Source organism: Hyalella azteca, unplaced genomic scaffold, assembly GCF_000764305.2.
Source record: "Hyalella azteca isolate HAZT.00-mixed unplaced genomic scaffold, Hazt_2.0.2 contig17496, whole genome shotgun sequence".
Taxonomy (NCBI): Eukaryota; Metazoa; Arthropoda; class Malacostraca; order Amphipoda; family Hyalellidae; genus Hyalella; species Hyalella azteca.
The window spans coordinates 25839-43248 of record NW_025947278.1 but is presented as its reverse complement, the minus strand read 5'-3'; the positions used below and the strand labels follow the sequence as shown (position 1 = coordinate 43248).

The 17410-nt window shown below is 39.0% G+C and overlaps 1 protein-coding gene across 3 annotated transcripts; it reads right to left on the bottom strand.

Moving 5' to 3' along the window:
• Positions 1–1680: 1680 nt before the first annotated feature.
• LOC108677276 (synaptojanin-1) lies at positions 1681–16124 on the bottom strand. Of its 3 annotated transcripts, none has more exons than XM_018165480.2 (22): positions 15856–16124; positions 15585–15674; positions 15078–15092; positions 14743–14882; positions 13630–13784; positions 13149–13313; positions 12228–12381; positions 11617–11790; positions 11002–11175; positions 10513–10746; positions 9120–9276; positions 8464–8646; positions 7815–7975; positions 7196–7343; positions 6437–6582; positions 5864–6001; positions 5219–5411; positions 4472–4638; positions 3959–4135; positions 3487–3658; positions 2783–3015; positions 1681–2585 (listed from the first exon to the last, which is right to left on the bottom strand). In XM_018165480.2, the coding sequence occupies exons 1-22, from the start codon at positions 15977–15979 to the stop codon at positions 1884–1886; spliced, it is 4002 nt and encodes a 1333-aa protein (XP_018020969.1). In that variant the 5' UTR covers positions 15980–16124; the 3' UTR covers positions 1681–1883. The 3 variants fall into 3 exon arrangements, with proteins under 3 accessions (XP_018020969.1, XP_018020971.1, XP_018020970.1); XM_018165482.2 differs by having other exon boundaries at positions 7815–7957; XM_018165481.2 differs by lacking the exon at positions 15078–15092.
• Between the last annotated feature and the right edge of the window lie 1286 nt (positions 16125–17410).

Sequence of the window (17410 nt, the reverse complement as noted above, 5' to 3'; positions counted from 1 at the left end):
AAATTTATTTTCCCCAAATCTATAATAGAGACACTTACTTAACACCATCGTGTCATCGTGCAGTATTTTTTCACCGCAGTCAATGGCCCACTTCTACTTGAATTAGTTTCAATGAAAAGCAAGAGAAATGAGCGGTAGACACTCGGGACCAAGGAACAACCTAGCGTGAAGAGTTCAAAGTATAAAGAGTATTTATGCCGCGTTCATCACACAAGCGTAGTTGAGTTTGTATCACAAGACCGTTCGTACCACAGAGGGATTCGCTTCAGCTAAAAATCAATAACAATAAAATATCACAACCCACAAATATAATTAAGAGAATCAAAAACATCTATCGACACGAGCCAACAAATAACGATGTTAACACTAAACGCGTTTCTCTATCTAACTCTAACGATAGTTCTTATCATTATATTTGGTAACGCGTAGGAATGATAAACTGAATTGTAACCGAAAAACGCTGTCATGCATCTCCACCTTCAGCATATGCATCACAACGCGACGTCCCTGAACCTCTCGTTAGAACTTGGCGGGATTTCTCCTGGGACGACGTGTTGGTCTCCAATGTTACTCGTGACATGTGAAGACATTCCAAGACCGAATATTTCGACATTGAGCTACTGAAAAGCGAAGATTCCAATCTATGAGGATAAGTTCAAGAAAAACAGAGCTAAGTTCATTTTCGACAGCCACATGAATGAGATCATAGCGGTCTTCCTTATGGAAATAATTAGGGCCAACTAATTAAAAAAGTTAAAACTCAACGGCAAATTGTGAAAAATTGAAAGTGGTGACAATTTATCCTTGAATGGGAACAAACTTAATAATAAAAACGTAACCGGGCGTCTATTACCCTGCGAGTTCAACACTTTCTAGGCGATCACGCGTAAATTTCAGAATAGTTTGTAAATGAAAATATTCAACAAATAAATAAACACGCCGCAGTGTCAACTACGTCGATGCCTAAAACTAAGCTTTGGTACAGCAGAAAAATGCGAGAGAAACAATAAGTAGAAGAGAATGCAGCACGTTGAACTTAGCGTGAGGAGCGGTCGGCTGAATTACTAGCCCAGTAACAGTGATCACTAGACGCACGCTGCCTCACTAACAAGCTTCAATTACATCGACAGTCATGAAGTCGGAAACTTGTTCGCTTATCAAAAGTAAGTAAGCATTTGTTCCACTAATGTCATGGATGAAATACTTGTGACTATCTTTGACTAACCGGGTACTGAAATATACGTAGGCAGTGATCAAAACTTAAGAGCAAATCAGCCTGCATGAGCTTCAAAAATCAGCGTCGCTCAATAAGAATGCGATACTTATTGCGATACTCCAAATAATTCAGTCAGTTACCACATCCACGACTTGAGCATCATCATTGATGGCTAGCATAAAATTTCAACGGCATTAGCAAGCATAACTCGCGCTTCGTTAACGCTCAACAGGACATAGTATGGTAAAAACTGAGGCAAACAAACAGAACATTTGTGACGCTCTCTTTACACTTACCAATAATAATTACAAAACCACGAATAAAACATTGAGCAATCAAAACAAGCACAGATCCAACAAACAACTACGCACAAATGTAAAATCAAAATCAATCAATTAACGAGTAACACGAGGCGTTAAGACATATATTATTAAATTGATACATCGTATAACATTTTATCGAACAAAAAAATTTCGTTCATAATAATGGTTAAAAAACAAACAATAATAACAATCGCAAGGCATTCAATTCAAGTAATTGTTAAAAACCCATTGGATTAACTATAAATATTTAAATAATCAAATGTGATACATCATTCAAATTCGCACATTATCTCACGGAGCATTTCAATTCATGACATTAGGGCTGTAGCACCACATGCGAGGTCTTATTTCCTCGGAGGTACGGTGGGCAGGGCGCGGCCGGGCACCGTAGGCAGCGTACGGGGCGGCAGGGAGGGAACAGCTGACCTGGCGGGTAGGCTAGGCGGACCAGACCGACCTGCGCCCCCACGAACAGGTAACGGAGGAGGACCTCCAGCGGACACTGGTCCATTAGGACGAAGGATACAAGCACCGAGAGGAGGAGAGGTCTCAGTGCGAACTGGAACTGAAGGAGGAAGAGACGGAGGAGCTTCAGCTGGAGGAGGAAGAGACGGAGGGGCCTCAGCTGGAGGAGGGAGAAAAGGAGGGGCTTCAGCTGGAGGATGAGGAGACGGAGGAGCCTCAGCGGTGGGTGGAAAAGGTGATTGAGAGTTGAGATTTTCTACTGGAAGTGTTGGAGCCTGTTGGGGAGGAGGGATGGATGGCAGCTCATAAGCGGAGGGAAAAGATGGTGGAGTCGCGGCTACAGAGGGGTCTTGCTGGGCAGTGTTAGGATAATGGGGGAGAGGCACATCCCGGCGAGATAAGCTGGCGGAAGAAGCGATTCCACTATTCGACGACACTGAGCTACCGTCCAGAGGAGACCCTTCTGCAGAGGACACAGTCTCCACTGAATAGGAACTTCTTGGAGGAGATGGCAAAGGTGGAGAATTTCCAACAGGCTTCGAGGCAGCTCTCGAGATCACAGGAGAAGCGGAAGATGTCTCCTAAATAAACAAAACATAATATAGAAATCCAACGTTTGAATACAAATTTTCCAACAGCAGAAATTACTTTCGAGAATTTCATCCTAAGAATATTAATTGCCAAGCTAGGTAAACCAAACAAAATACCATAATCGAGTCCACGTTTATTAATGTGCTGCTTCATGGATAACTTCAGCTAAGTATCTAAATAATCTGACCTTAGGACCATGAGTGGGAGAAGAGTATTGAGGCCGAGGTGGCGGGGGACGCGACGGCATCGCTGGCCTAACAGGCGCGGGACGGACAGGGACGAACCGAGGTGAAGTTTGCTCATCGTCAGACGGAGGCTCGCTGCCGCTGCTGCTTTCCCTGCCTGGGTCAAATGAAGGCGAGGGGCACGGCGAAGGCATGGGAGACTGCGCGCTCTGACTGTACAGCTGGCCCAGTACATCTGCAAAGTTACTCATATTTTTATTGTGGTTTGGGCTGGACTATAGCGGTCACGTCGGAGGCCCAATATCAAAGGAGAACGGCTCAGGGAGAAATTCAAATGCAACTATTAGGACGTACAATTCATAAGTGTGCTAAAAATATTGCCTAAATGATAATAATTCGTATGAAACAAGAATTGAACTCGAAAAAAAGACTCTGAAATTCTTATCAATTTCATCAATCAATTTTATCCAGACTGCCTTATAAATTTCATTGAACTAAAATTAATATTTTGACAGCCACTTCGTCACGCGACAAAACAGTCGTCCGTTGCTTGACATTCTATAGTTCTTTTCCAAGAACTTGCTAACTAGGGATATAATTAATTAGTGCGCTCATCGGGTTTTTTAGCGCGTAAGATTTACTAAAAGTTAGAAGAACAACTATATTGTATGAATAGGATGGTTCATTATCTCGGGTAACGCCTGACCTCGGACGCTGCTGGGTGCAAGAAGAGACGTGGAGGAGGGAAGGTCAGGAGGCGTCGGGATGGTCTCCGTGCACAGCGGCGTTGTCGTGTCCATACAAAATCGCATCTCTTCCTCCAGCAGCTCCTGCCACCGCTCGGTCTTCAGCTTAATGCTGAACTCCAAACCGTCAACCTGGAGACGAGCTTAACTTTAACTAATAAGCGCTCCACAGGAGAACCTAATACACGCTTAGGCACACACAAGATGTAATAATTTTCTTCCGGACTTGATGCGCATGCATTGCTACACCACAGTAGTCAAGTTTTCATTCAGTTGAGAAAATTGTCTTGCCAATGAATCTCATAAGCAAACCCCTCTTAAAAATGCCACTCTATCACATCACCGGTAAAACTTGCATGAATATTGGTCTCAATTTATATCTAACACAAATAATGTATGAATCAGGAGCCTGTATAATCTCTCAAAGTTCACCTTAATGGGCGAGCTTGAGATGGCATCGAGCGCCTGCTTAGGAGAGTCGTAAGTGAAGAGGATGTTGTAGTTCTGGAAGCGAACTGTCACCAGAGTGCCCAGGGCGTCCATGGCTTCCTGCACAGCCTCCAACACCTTCTCGCTTAGCTCCTCCCCCATTTGCTTGCCAGATACGCACTGTGCAAGGTAATTTTATTTATCAATCAAATAATTTTAAATAAAAATACAAGATTACCAAAAAATACTGCAGACTTTTTACGAGATTTGCACTGACGAAGTGTAAATTTGTTTTAAATAATCCACAGAATACTTGGAGAAAACAAATTTACTCACGTAAGAATAATGGAATTGGGAAATTGTACAAATGAAGTACCAGCTCAAGAGTAAGCCTCTCACACTTAAACAATCACAAAAGATAAAAGAATTTTCCTCTATTTAGCGCCTGCGGTTACAGCATGAGAGACCAAGTTCAACAGCCAAGTTGTTGAGTGCATCTATAAAAGAGACACTGACTTGAACAAGCACAGTGCAGTCAGAGGGTCCCAGCGACGACACGACTTCCTTGTAGACGGCGTCCAGCTTGGCTTCGTCCACCTTCCGGCCCTCGCAACTGATGGCCGCCAACACAGGCCGATGGTCGCTCTGCTTCAATGCAGCACAGCTGTAGTGGTCTATGTTTCCTGCACAACATGGATTATTGAAATTGTTTAGAAAAGCATCCTATAAAACAGTAAAACTGGAGCGGAAGTGTTTGGGGTCATTTTCCAAGCGATTTTCCAACGCAAGTAGAATTATAATACACAGTTTATCTATGATTCTATTACTCTTTTAAATATACAATTTGCTGACAAACCTGTTCATTTAGACCTAACAAAATTTATGTATCGGATATATACACGTGTACGAGTGCCACGGGTTTTGCAGTAACACATATTCTTGCTCAAAATTATCCGAGCTACGCAGGCCCCAAAAAGATCTTGTAGCAATATCGCTGTTGGAAGCTTGTACTAATGTGTCTGATTAGCGATACTGAATAGAACTGTTGCAAATGAAATCTGGCGCTTCAAATATTTAAGGAGCAAGTTTGTCATCACAAGTTAGAAAAAAGTAAATGATCAACGCGAGATGATGCAGTGACGGCAAGAATCCGTTATTATTGATAGCTACACAATGGTGAAGCGTAAATGATTTTTAAGAATGGAAGTTGAAAAATATACACAACGAATTAAAATTTCTTGAAATTACACTTGTAGTACGCACCGTGAGACCAGGGGCAGTTTTCTTGCCACTTGTAGCGGCGGCGCCAGAACAGCACGCGGTCTGTCCATGCCGGCGATCGGGCTTTCTCGCTGGTGTCATAGTCGTCAGAGAAGAGGTCGTACTTGTAGGTCGGGGCAAATTTTATAGCTCCCTCTTTGAACCCTGGGAAACACTTGTTCTCTTTCTGGCTCAGCTGTTGAACAATCAAATCCTAGCAGTGAGTTTTTTTTGAGAAAAATAATTTTCTATCTTATTTTTACTTTAATTCAATTCACTTTACTGTTATTTATATTATAGTATTTCCTTATTTATTAGCGCTCTATTTCTCTGCTGAAAAATCATATTCCTTACAGATTTCCATTTGTCAATACAATAGAAGTAGTACCAAAAAATTAGATACAATTTAAAACACGAAAATAAGTTAAAATAATAGAAAAAAATGAAAAACTTAGTGGTAGAATACAACAGATTTGTGTGCGTGAAACAAAATGAATCGATGGAAGTGACAAAAAAATTCTGCCAAAACGAACACAAACACAGAAGATAAAAAGTAACACCGACGGTAAAAATACACAACTATGAATTTCGAGAGGAAATGACAAATTTCCCTCATTATTGAGAAGGCAAGGAAGTAAAGGTACTGACGAGGAGCTGGTCGTGCTCCAGCAGCAAGTCCCACTCGCTCTGTTTGACGAGCCGCACGATCTCCTCTCGTGGCAAGTTGATGCGGTAGTTGAAGTCGCCGCACCAGAAGACGTAATCGTGCGCCCACAGTGGCACTTTCTGCGTAAATATAGTTTAATTTAAAGTAAGCTTAATGATTTATCCTCATAATCGTCGTATACATTAAGCAGAAATTCATCATAATTACATGAAGCAAGCAGCAAAGTCACAAGCTAAATTGCACTGCGGCTTAAGTTTACTGACTGGAGGAAGACATGAACAAGAAGTACAATGCAGCAACAATTGTAGGTAAAACTTGCAGAGCTTAGTGGAGACTAAAACTGAATTGTCTTGATATATTAATGAAAGATTACGAATATAGAAACAATTTTAATCATACACAAAGTTTCAAGTTAAATTGTAAGTAGAATTCGGAAAGACTGGAAATACTCCATGCAGACGTGCAAAACGAAACAAATGAACCAAGAGATTGATTGCATTCTTCCTGCAGTGAAACATTAGACGTATCTTGTGTTCGTCTGCAAAGTGACTGACCAGATTGAAGATCATCTTGCGTGCGATGCTGTCGTAGTCTTGGTTCCGCTCGTTGACTTCCTTCTGACCCGCGGCAAAGTGAGAGCACACAAACGCTATCGAGGTGTTGTGCACCAGCAGTCTGATGCCCACGGCCCCTTTGTTGCCTGCAACAAATACTTACAATTTGAACTCCACTGCACTGTTGCGCAAAGACAAACTGAATTCTCCTGTATTACACACGACATATAATTTTTGCTGGAGCGTTCGCCGAACAATCCAAAAAGTTTTTAGGCTGAGAAGCATATGTAGTAACAATACTTGTACGCAGTACAGCAAATTCAAGCTAAATCATGTTAGTGCGAGATAGTGATGAATATTCTAACATTATTTTATAAAGAAACGGAGATTACGTAAGTTATGGTTCACTGCGCAGCCTTTTCAACGTCAATCTGCATAGTTCAGTAGAAATGCTCATATGCAAATAAGTTCTGCCTTTGAAAAACGTAATCATTCCGCTAGAAGAAAAATGCAGGATCCACGTGAAGTAATTAAAGAACTGTGCAATATAATCGATTATATCTATATATCTCGATGACAAAGCCCCTGCAAGTTAATTGGTTCAGAAGCAAACAGAAGAAAAATCACGGTTCACGAAAACAAAATTAAATATTATAAATAAATCAAATATCATTAAATATCCTAATACTGAGGCCGTAATTTCATTTCATTTGCAGTTACATAGAGAATTTAGAGCTATGATAAAGAGACGGTGGTGACCTGTGTTGCCCTGCATGCCGGTCTTGACGGTGTGCACGTTGACGTACTTGACGTGCGCCGCGTGCTTCTCGTTGACGAATACGAACAGCGCCACGCCCACCAGCTGAGCCCACGTCACCATCACGAAATTCTCGTCACGGGAGATCACCTATCGTTAATATAATTATTATTAGTACGATCAAATTAGCATAACCGGTATTAAATACCATTATTATATGAGAACAGAAACTGACGAAGGGAAAACTGAATAATTATTAAAAATTTTATGCTACATTGCTAGAAAAGAAGCAACATCCCATAGCAAACAAAGGCTCTCGAGGCAGTCCACTTCGGGGTACAAAACCTAGATCATATTCCTAACTAATAACCTCTTGCAAATATATCATATCGTAAAGCAGCTATTCTTTGCCTACTCACGACATGTTATAGTCCACGAAAACGAACATTTGCTAAAGTTTTTTCGTCACATCCACAAGGGCCAAGAACAGGAACGCATGAGAAGAATCCAGCTACAGAAAAAGGCATCTACCACAACAAAAGAAGCATCCAGACGCAGAAAACACCGATAATAACAACAAAGGAGCTTCTCTTACCACGAGCTTTGCAGCTCCACACTCACCTTCTCCAGCTCGTGCCCCCAGGAATTGGCATTCTCCGACCACTGAGTGTTGCTCATGATGTTAGAGGCGTTCAGGTCGACAATTTCTTCAAACCCAATGGCAAATAAATCTGGCGGCTTTTTGTTACTTTTCTCTTCTTCAGCTGATGTTTGAACCAAAACTTTACACGCGTTCAGAAGGAAAAACATAAAATTAATAAATTTAAAAAATGACTCAATGAAAATAGGCGGTAAAATAACAATGTCAAAAAATTTCTTGTGTGTATATTATTTAGAACGAAATATTTATATGCATTTAAAATCATTGACAGCAAATCAATCATGCAAGAATATTAAAAAAAAATAAAATAATAAATCAATTCCGGTGGCAGCATGAAAGATGGCGACAAGAAACGCGTGATAGCGATTATTTGAAAAACTAACCGAGCACTTACAAAAGAACCGTAAAATAATACAATTAAATACAGGGTAGACTGCAGTAGTGTCCTCCACAATCACGTAATGGATACAATAAATATTTCATTATTGACTAAAATTAATAGTTGTTGAGGATCCAATACATGCAAGTCTATCCACATAATTTAATTACAAATAAACAAATACACTATAACTGTAATCAGCAATCAAAATGAGGTGCGAGCAGACTGACAGTTGGCGCCGTTGTTGTTGCTGTAGTCGAGGAGCCAGTCGTCCAGAGATAGATGCTTGTAAGCCAAGCTGCGGAAATGTTTGCCTCCGTTGACGTTGTAGGTGCCCACGCACACCTTTAACGGGAGGGGCTCGCTGAACTCCGGGATGCGATCGGTGACGCTCTTCAGCACCGACAGAGGTGCTGTCAACATGGGAAATGTAACACATTACAACTTAAGCTTACAAATCAAACTCGCTGAATTACTATTTTGCTGCTAATACTTGCACGTCAGTGATGACCTTTCGGCAGTACGTTCATTTCACAGCAACTCAAATGTTTCAACATGAAACTATAATTGTTTCATGCTTCTATTTTGATTATTTATCAATTTAATTATATTTTATTTAAATAGAATTCATTCTTGTTTCTATAATTAATCTTTAAACACAAATTGCTGTTTTTTAAGGTTTCAACCAACAACAAAATACTAGGTGTGCACTAGTGCTAAGGCTAGTGACTCGTTGGTGCAGTAGTAGTAGTAGTAGTAGTAAGTATCTAGCGCTTCAGAAAATCTTGATCTAATTAGCGCCGAAGGTCGAACTGTCATTGCAGTAGCGAAACGACAAAATATGAGCGGCGCAACATTGTTAAGGCCCAAGAGAAGATGTGCTCACCGTACTGCAGGTGCTGCGGCAGGACGGTGCGGGCGAGCGCGGCCAGGTAGTTGTCCAGGAGGTTGCCGTGCAGCAGGAGGTCGATGGCCTCCTGCTTGCTGCTGTCCATCAAGTTGTTCTGTATTGTGCGCCCCACTGACCGCGCACCATCAATGATCTGCACCACAATGTAATAATTGTCTTAATTATATTGTTCACGTTTTATTGCTAAGGCTTTCCATTTATCAAGTGAAACGCGCAGCTCGAAATTTTCCAGCTAAAAAATTAGGTAAATAATCAGGATTACTTCCTTCATAAAAGAAAAAATAAAAGATACCAAGAAACAATCCAGTACACGCGAAGGCTCCGGCCGATAATATCAGTAGTTGTTTAAAACGAAGTCGTTAGTTTAGGATGTAGTGTAATATTTAAGAATATGAAAAATTAATTTAATCTAGTATAACGATTTCGTGGTAAATTATGTTCGGATTAAATGCCATGAGAACACATCAAAAAATAAAATACTTAAAAAAACTTAAAAAAAAACACGTTTTTCTTGTGGACTAAAAAGTAGAAAATAAATTATGGCTCGCCCCAAAAAACGTGTGTCGGGCAGATTTATGATTAAAGCGAAAAGCACACAACACACGAATTTTGGAAATTTGATGGTGAACGTACAGCCCGACCCACGTTTTTTGGGGCGAGCCATAATTTATTTTCTACTTTTTAGTCCACAAGAAAAACGTGTTTTTTTTAAAGTTTTTTTAAGTATTTTATTTTCTCCTTTTTAGTCCACAAGAAAAACGATTAAGACTTGAGTAAGTATGACTTGACGTACGTATCGATGATACGCAGCGTCAGTGCCTGCTCGTCTATAACGTGAGCGCCCGCACGTCATACTATATATATACTATATATACTTTACTCAATTAAACTAATTTCGGTCTTTAATTACTAGTTTTTATGATTGTATCTGAAATTGTTATGCGAAAATAGCCTGCATGCCGAATTTCAGATCTCTAGAGCAATCATAAGTGGGCTAATTTTCGTTGTCAATGTTAACAACAAACAAACAAACAAACAAACGCGAAGCTAAGCTAAGAAAAACGTGTTAATATAACTCAGTACTCACTGCAGTGAGTGACAGAGAGCGCATTTTCTCGTCGACGAAAACTTGAGGTCACGGACGGACGGACAGACAGACGGACATGGCGAGCACAATAGTGCATTTTTTCCATAAATGAGAAAATGCGATAAAAAGCAGCACTGTTCAAAGAGGTGAAAAATTTCAGCGGATTTCCATAGTAGTAAACATTTGTATACTGTAGCTTTCTGGTACACCTACATACCTACGTCTGGCTGATCCTGTTACAGTCTAAACCGAACTTTAACGCGGACAGTAATAATGAGATACCTTTGAACCTTGCAGTGCTCCAGTGCCAGCATATATCTGACTGATCTTGTTGCCGTTGTCTTTCCACATGTCTTCGAACTTGGAGCGCAGGCGATGCTTAATGACGCCGCTGGTGGCTGCCTCACCCAGCAAATCCAGCATTGCGTCTAGACGTTCCAGGCCCAGGAAGGTCTGGATGCGGTTGGTGCGGTCCAGGCAATCCAGGCAGTTGGTGCGCATCACGCCACGTTGCTCCTTTACAGACAAGTTCTTCTGATCTAACTAGGCATCGATCTTAACTTCTACAGAAGATTATCTCTTGTCAGCATAGAATAAGATGTGAAAAATTAAAATAAATATAAAAAACTTACAGCATCTCTTCAGAATTATACCAAATAGTTATGTAATATCAGGAAAACGAGTCCTCTGACAATGAGATTGAACCCTGAGAACTATTTAGTTCTAGAGCAGAAGCTGCGCAATCCTGACGCATGAAGCCAACCGCCATACCTGGACCACAACACCGCCTCTCAAGCAGAAGAGGCAAAAGGAGTCAATCTGCTGTTGGATTTGAGGCTGCAGTTTTCTAGACAAGTTGTCCGTGTTTCCTCCTCGGCATTCTTGGTGGAAGTCGAACACAATGTGTGGGCAGTCGCAGCTCCACGGGCACGTTTTATGCTGTAGCTGTATAACAACAATGTTATCATTATCTAAGACTCCGTTTTGTTTAAATTAATTGAATTTATTTCGCTATTAAGGGTGTTTGCCTTTTAAAATTTCATAAAAAATTGAATTTTAGACAAAACTAGAAAACAGTCACTGTCGAGTAGCGGTTGCAGATCGGGTGAAGAAGTAGTGAAGAAAAAACTCATGAGAAAATAATTGAAAGAGAGAAAAAGCAGTCACACCAATGAGTTCATTCCTAAAAACCAGCAGTAACAAGCCATATTAAAAATCTTGTCTCGATGACCACGGTCTGCAAGTCTAATACCCTGCTAAACCATCACTGTAGACTGTAGTAACTAAGCACAATAATTCATAAAAAAAATTTCCATAAACAGTTATAAAATCTCAACTAAGCAGAAACGAGGAGCAATTTCTGAGAATGAAAGCGGGACAAGTAACCTGGAAAAGATGAGACAAGGCAGCCTCGCCCTGACTCTTGCCCGTGACGCCCGTGCCGAGCACGTTGATGACGGCCAGACCTCCGTACTTGTGCCGCAGGAAGCGCATGTGCTCACTGAACGCCTTGCCGCTGATGGTGGGCTCTCTAGACATCTTCACCTTGTGGGACCCGACCTACGACAACACAAAGCAAATGTAATAAACACTTCCAAGTTAGGAAAGCTAAGTATTATGAAGTTTTATTTAACTCCACAGCACCACAATAAAGTTATTGAAGTTGATCGATGATACAAACACAAACCACTTCTCATTTTCTCTCGGTTAATTTTGAAATTGAGTGCATGATAAATAATACCTATATTCACTGGAGAGGTAGATGAGAGGTAGAAGCAGCATGTGCTTAGATTTTTAAACCCTAAAAAATTTGCACGAAATTTGTCGCTCTATGATGAAGTTTCTTTGGTGCAAATAAAAAGTAATATACCATAGCTCTGTTCCCAGCTGCATAAAAGCTTCAATTAACTGCATGCTTACATTTAGAAAACGTTTGAACAATCTCAGATCACAAATATTTATGGTCAATTAGTTATAGTACTAACAAAGTTACTCACATTGAGCCCAGGCTGCTCCCAGAAGAGCGGCACGGTGCCACGTGTCTGCACGTAGGATAAGATCACGTTGTCGAGCGTCTCCACGTGCACCAACTCTTCTGTTTCTACGAAGTTCGCCACGTGACCGTAGTCGTCCACGCCTCGCATCATGAACCTGGAGAGCACACGAAGCTTAGTACAAACAATCATTCTACTAATTATTTACTACAACATTGAGGAAACGGTAATACATAACTGAACCAACTGCAGTTCATGTTAATGAACCAAGCTAAAAATGAATACAAAAAGAGCATAAATTTACTTATGAACTCCTTAAAGGAACTTGTGGAAATTGAAAAGCCTCGTTAGAGTGAAGTATTGCAGCAGATCCATTTTGCTGTTCTTGTCCTCTTCAATAACTTTCCACTCATGTTCTCATTTTCCCCAGTGTAATAATCATGAATAAGGCAAAGTTATCCCTCTTTCAATCGATTAAATACGCGTCAGATGAACAATAAAGTAGGTAATTAAAATGTACCTCTCATTCATTAGTAAACATTGCATAACAATTAGATAATTTATCATTATTATTTTTATTTAACAGCAAACATACATGATTGATATTCCGCACCATTTTGTTGGGCATCTGGGAACACTTCCGTGTACCGCTTGCGATTTCAAAAATGCCCAAAGTTAGGAAGCTTAGATAAAGATTGGCAGAAAGCTTTCTGCAAAGCTTCTTACCAAACACTGTTAAAATGCCCCAAACACTTTTAAAAGAATTAGCTAGGTAGAAATTAAGATCTTACTGTGTGAATAGTTTCAAACCTTCATCGTACTGCAGCCTAAAACATATATTTTCCTGCATTAATTAAGCAATATTTTTTATATAAGATAAGATAAATAGAGGTCATAAGATAAATAAATGAGATTGTTGTTTACCTGGTGCCAGCTCTTTCACAGCTGAGGCGGGAGATGACGTAGAGTTTGGGTGCATGGTTCCCCATGTAAACTGAACTGAATTCCACACTCCCACATATCACCTTCAGCAGCCAGGCATCACAGTTGATGTCAAACCGCTTTGGGTGCAGGTAGAGCATGCGATTCCTGTCAGGGATGATATATTTTATATTTTCATTTTAAACAAATGAAAAAATACAGCCTTCCATTTGACACATCCTTTGAATTTACAATTTATTGCCAGTTTCTCCTTAATCAATACATTCATTTTCAGAAGGAGCAATTGCATAGGAAATCAAAAAAGGGTACAACGTCTAGGAATGCGAGACGAGTAGCAAAACCTATCAATATTGCTATTACAGTATGGTAGGTGACCAGTAGAACCTATTAATATTACTAGGTATTATAGTACGGGAGGTGACCAGCAGACCCTATTTATATTAGTTCAAATATTTGAGCTTACCAGAAGAACCTATTGTCACTGATGTCTGTCCTGGCCCGCCTCTGGGCGCACAGCGTCAGGTCAAGCGGCCGAGAATCACCGGCGACGCTCACACTGAAGTAGAAGCTTTCATTGCCCATCAGCTTCTTTATTTCCTTAACCCAGTTATCTTCATCCTGCAGGCAAATGGAAAATTGTCAAGATTTCAATGATAAGAAACTAAACCTTGTTCCTTGACAGTGAAGTTACACATTAGACTACTTTCTGTCCGAATTTGGCCCTACTGAACAATAAATTAATTATAATCTAAATTATTCCAGTTAATTTGAGGTCATCCAATGACAAAAAATTCAGATGTACAAATTTTTATAATATACATGTATCTTTTATCATATAAATAATATATGCTAAAAGAAAGTTAGCCTGATGGAGCCCAGGCTAAAAATTCCTGCAATTTTTAATTCCTATTGTCCATAATGTCAATAATAATAATAAAGCTATATATTTCAATTTTTAAAATATGTCCAAACCCACATTTACATGGCATGTAAAACATTTGACTCCCCTTCCAATTATCTTGAGTGGATATTACCTGGTAACAAAATTACATTCTTCAATCGTTTAAATCATGAAATATATAAAAACTGTGAAATTGGAATTGAATCAAAAATAAAATGTATTTTGGTACTAGAAAATTCTACAAAAAATAAAAAGATTCAATTTTTTATCATAAAAATTGCAGTCTAAAAGATGTTTTATGCTAAATGTGGGTTAGAACAGTTTTTTTAATTGGCATTGTTCAAAGATTATTGACAAATTACATACACAGGATTCTCAAATTTCAGGGATCATCTATTCCCAACAATGCCAAGTTAAGCTGCTAGTTTGCGTATAGTTGTTAAAAAAATTATCACATCATCAGACAGTTTGTCCACACTGAAAACTTTCTGATGTAAGTAGAGTCCTAGAGCAATGTTGGGCAAAGCAGAGCAATTCATGCAATTTTTCTAGTCTGAATCTCCCACATTCTTGTGCTACATCAGTAGTTGAAAAGCATCATTATGTTCAATGTGCTCTTCTTAATACTCAAGGGAAAGAAATATGTTTTTATTTATTGAGGAAACAGCAAGAGACCTGAGACTTGTAGCCTGGTAGGCGAGGCTGCTGCAAGGAGATTACATCAACTTCTTGTATTTTGTAGATGCTGGAGTTGAGTAGAACACAGACCTTCACACAGCGGGTCACCACAATCAAGTAATACTCTGTATTCTCACCTGCACAGAAATACCTCAAACACATGACAACTAGAAATTATATTAAACAATATTATTTCTTGCCCAACAAAATCTTCATTAAACAAAAATAACAAGATGGAGAAAAATTCAATAACAAGCTTAGTTTCTGCTTTCTAGTGTATTGTAAACAAGAAAGTGGTGAATATAAATACAAAATCTATTCACTCCACTTACCAGTCCAAGAAATCTCTGTCAAGGGTAGCATGTGAGGACAGATAACAAATAGAATGATTATATATATCATTATTAAAATTTGCTTCAATTAAGTAAGGAACTGTGGTAAATGAAAACCATTCACATCAAGATTTTCTTGCAATGTATCAAATAATGACATGGGAGGAAACTTTTTGAATGGACACAAAGTGAAAACAATCAAAGATTTTCTAAATGCAAACCTTACTGAAGAAATGAAAAATTTCACTTTACTTCATTCTCTTAACCAGGCTCCTAACCACTCCTTCTGCCTTAGGTTTCACTCAACTACAAATATTTCTGCTTGGCAACATCGAAAATTATCATTTCCATTATAAATATAATGCTTTGATTAACATTCCATTAGGTTCAACTTTATTTAGATTCAAATGGAAAACTTTCAAGGCAAAATTCTATCTTTGAAATAAGAGAAGTATCATTCATTGCCTGCTTATTGATTAGAACTGAGACTTGAAGGCAACTACTGACTTGGGCACCTCTGAAGAACACCCAAACAGCCATAGGAGTCAGCGAGGCGAGAGAAGTGATCGCTGCGGATGGCATCTGTTTCAGCCTGACCTGTGCAGCAGGAAATATAATGAAGATAAGAATAAAATCAATAAAAATTTTAAATCTATAATTGTTTAAAGGCTTGTATCCTTATCATCTTCACAAAATACTAACCAGCACATTGGGTATAAAGGGGAAAAATACTTATTTTTTCATATAAACACAAAAAACTGAACAATTCAAATCTTACCAAGCTCAGCAACAGTTCCAGCTTGGAATAGTAAACTTGTTTTGAGTCGCTTATTCTCCAAAAGTACTGAGAACTCGGTACTTTCATCCAATTTTTGATAAATGCGCAGGCTGAGAGAAGCCATTTTGAAGGTCAGACTAATATGGCATCATTTGGAGTATCTTAGTTAGTTCCTGTAATAAAATTAGCACTCATATATAATTTCATATTAGCATAAAAGTGTAACTCAATGCTGGCAGTGGCATTGCAAAATAATTTTTTTATTACTCTGAAAATAAATTAAAAAATATCTAATGAGTGATCTAAGTGAATGTTCCATAGATGCCATGTTTTGGAGGCATGTTATGCAGATAAAATTGTTTTGAAAATAGGCAAGCATCAAGATAATTCAATTAATAAGCAAGCTATGAAGTTGCCACTAGGCCCAACACTCCTGTTGCTGGCTTTTCCTAGAAGCAATCTATTTGTTAAACAAAACTGAACTGCAACTTTCTAGCAGGATCAAAATAGCTTTGTAGATTCTATATGCTAATCATGCTATAAATTGTAGTTTTGACCACTATACAAATACAGTAATGACAAGACTTTTTTACACTCTTCATTTGCTGAGTCCTATGAGGAGACCTGTAATGGCAGTAAAGTGTCATGGATACTGCATTATCATACACATTATTGACTAAAATTTTTATCTATATTATGAAAAGAAATGGAAACAGGTTTCAAAAAAATCTCATTTGTCACTATAAATTTAGGTTGGGTATATACCATCAAAGTGAGGAAAATCAAAGTGCACATTCAGGCATATAGTCAGAGCAAGAGCAAGACAAAGCTCAAGCTTCTGAGAGTGGGATTTTGGGACTTCAGTGTAAAATCCGTGCTTCACATGTTTTGGAGAAATGGGTAGTTTTCAGATGGCCTTAAAATGGCCAGCAGTTGGCTAAAGCTAATTAGCTCAGGCCAACTATTTGCAGTCTTGCCAGCCATCAATTTTCACTACCCATCAACAAGTTCCATTTCAGTTTCAATACAAGTCAAAAGAACATTAAAGAACCTCATATAGGCAAAGCAGAGAGTTTTTTAGACTCTCCCTCTAGTTCACTTCTTAGTCCTATAAGTAGACCAGTAAGGTATACCATGAATACCAGCATTATCATACTTAAGAAATTTGCTTAAATCTTGAGGAGATAAGGAAATTAGAAATGAACTGATTCTAAAAAATCTCTGGTTTGTTACAATGCCTCATGCAGTGTCAGTGACAGCAGACAACCCAACTACTAAATTAGTAGAACAATGAGCAGAAGCTACCTGAGTAACCTGACAGGCTGACACCTGTGATGCTGAGAATATATAAAATGCCATTTACTGTAGCTGCATGGCACCTGGTGAATTTTACCTGATCCAATCACCAATGGATTATGTATGGCCCTTACCTCATTTCTTAAAAAAATAGAATTCCTAATTTTGGCCTGTAATTAAAAAAAATATTTAATTATCATTTGATTCATTTCTACTAACAATTTATTAAAAATTCTAAAGCCAAATGACATTCCAAGAA

Excerpts from the sequence above, each read along its gene's own strand:
- LOC108677276 (XM_018165480.2), bottom strand. The coding sequence starts at position 15,979 with ATGGCTTCTCTCAGCCTGCGCATTTATCAAAAATTGGATGAAAGTACC. Across the intron at positions 13,785-14,742 it reads TACCAGGCTACAAGTCTCAG|GATGAAGATAACTGGGTTAA; the intron begins GTCTCTTGCTGT and ends ATTTGCCTGCAG. Across the intron at positions 10,747-11,001 it reads GAGGCGGTGTTGTGGTCCAG|GAGCAACGTGGCGTGATGCG; the intron begins GTATGGCGGTTG and ends TTGTCTGTAAAG.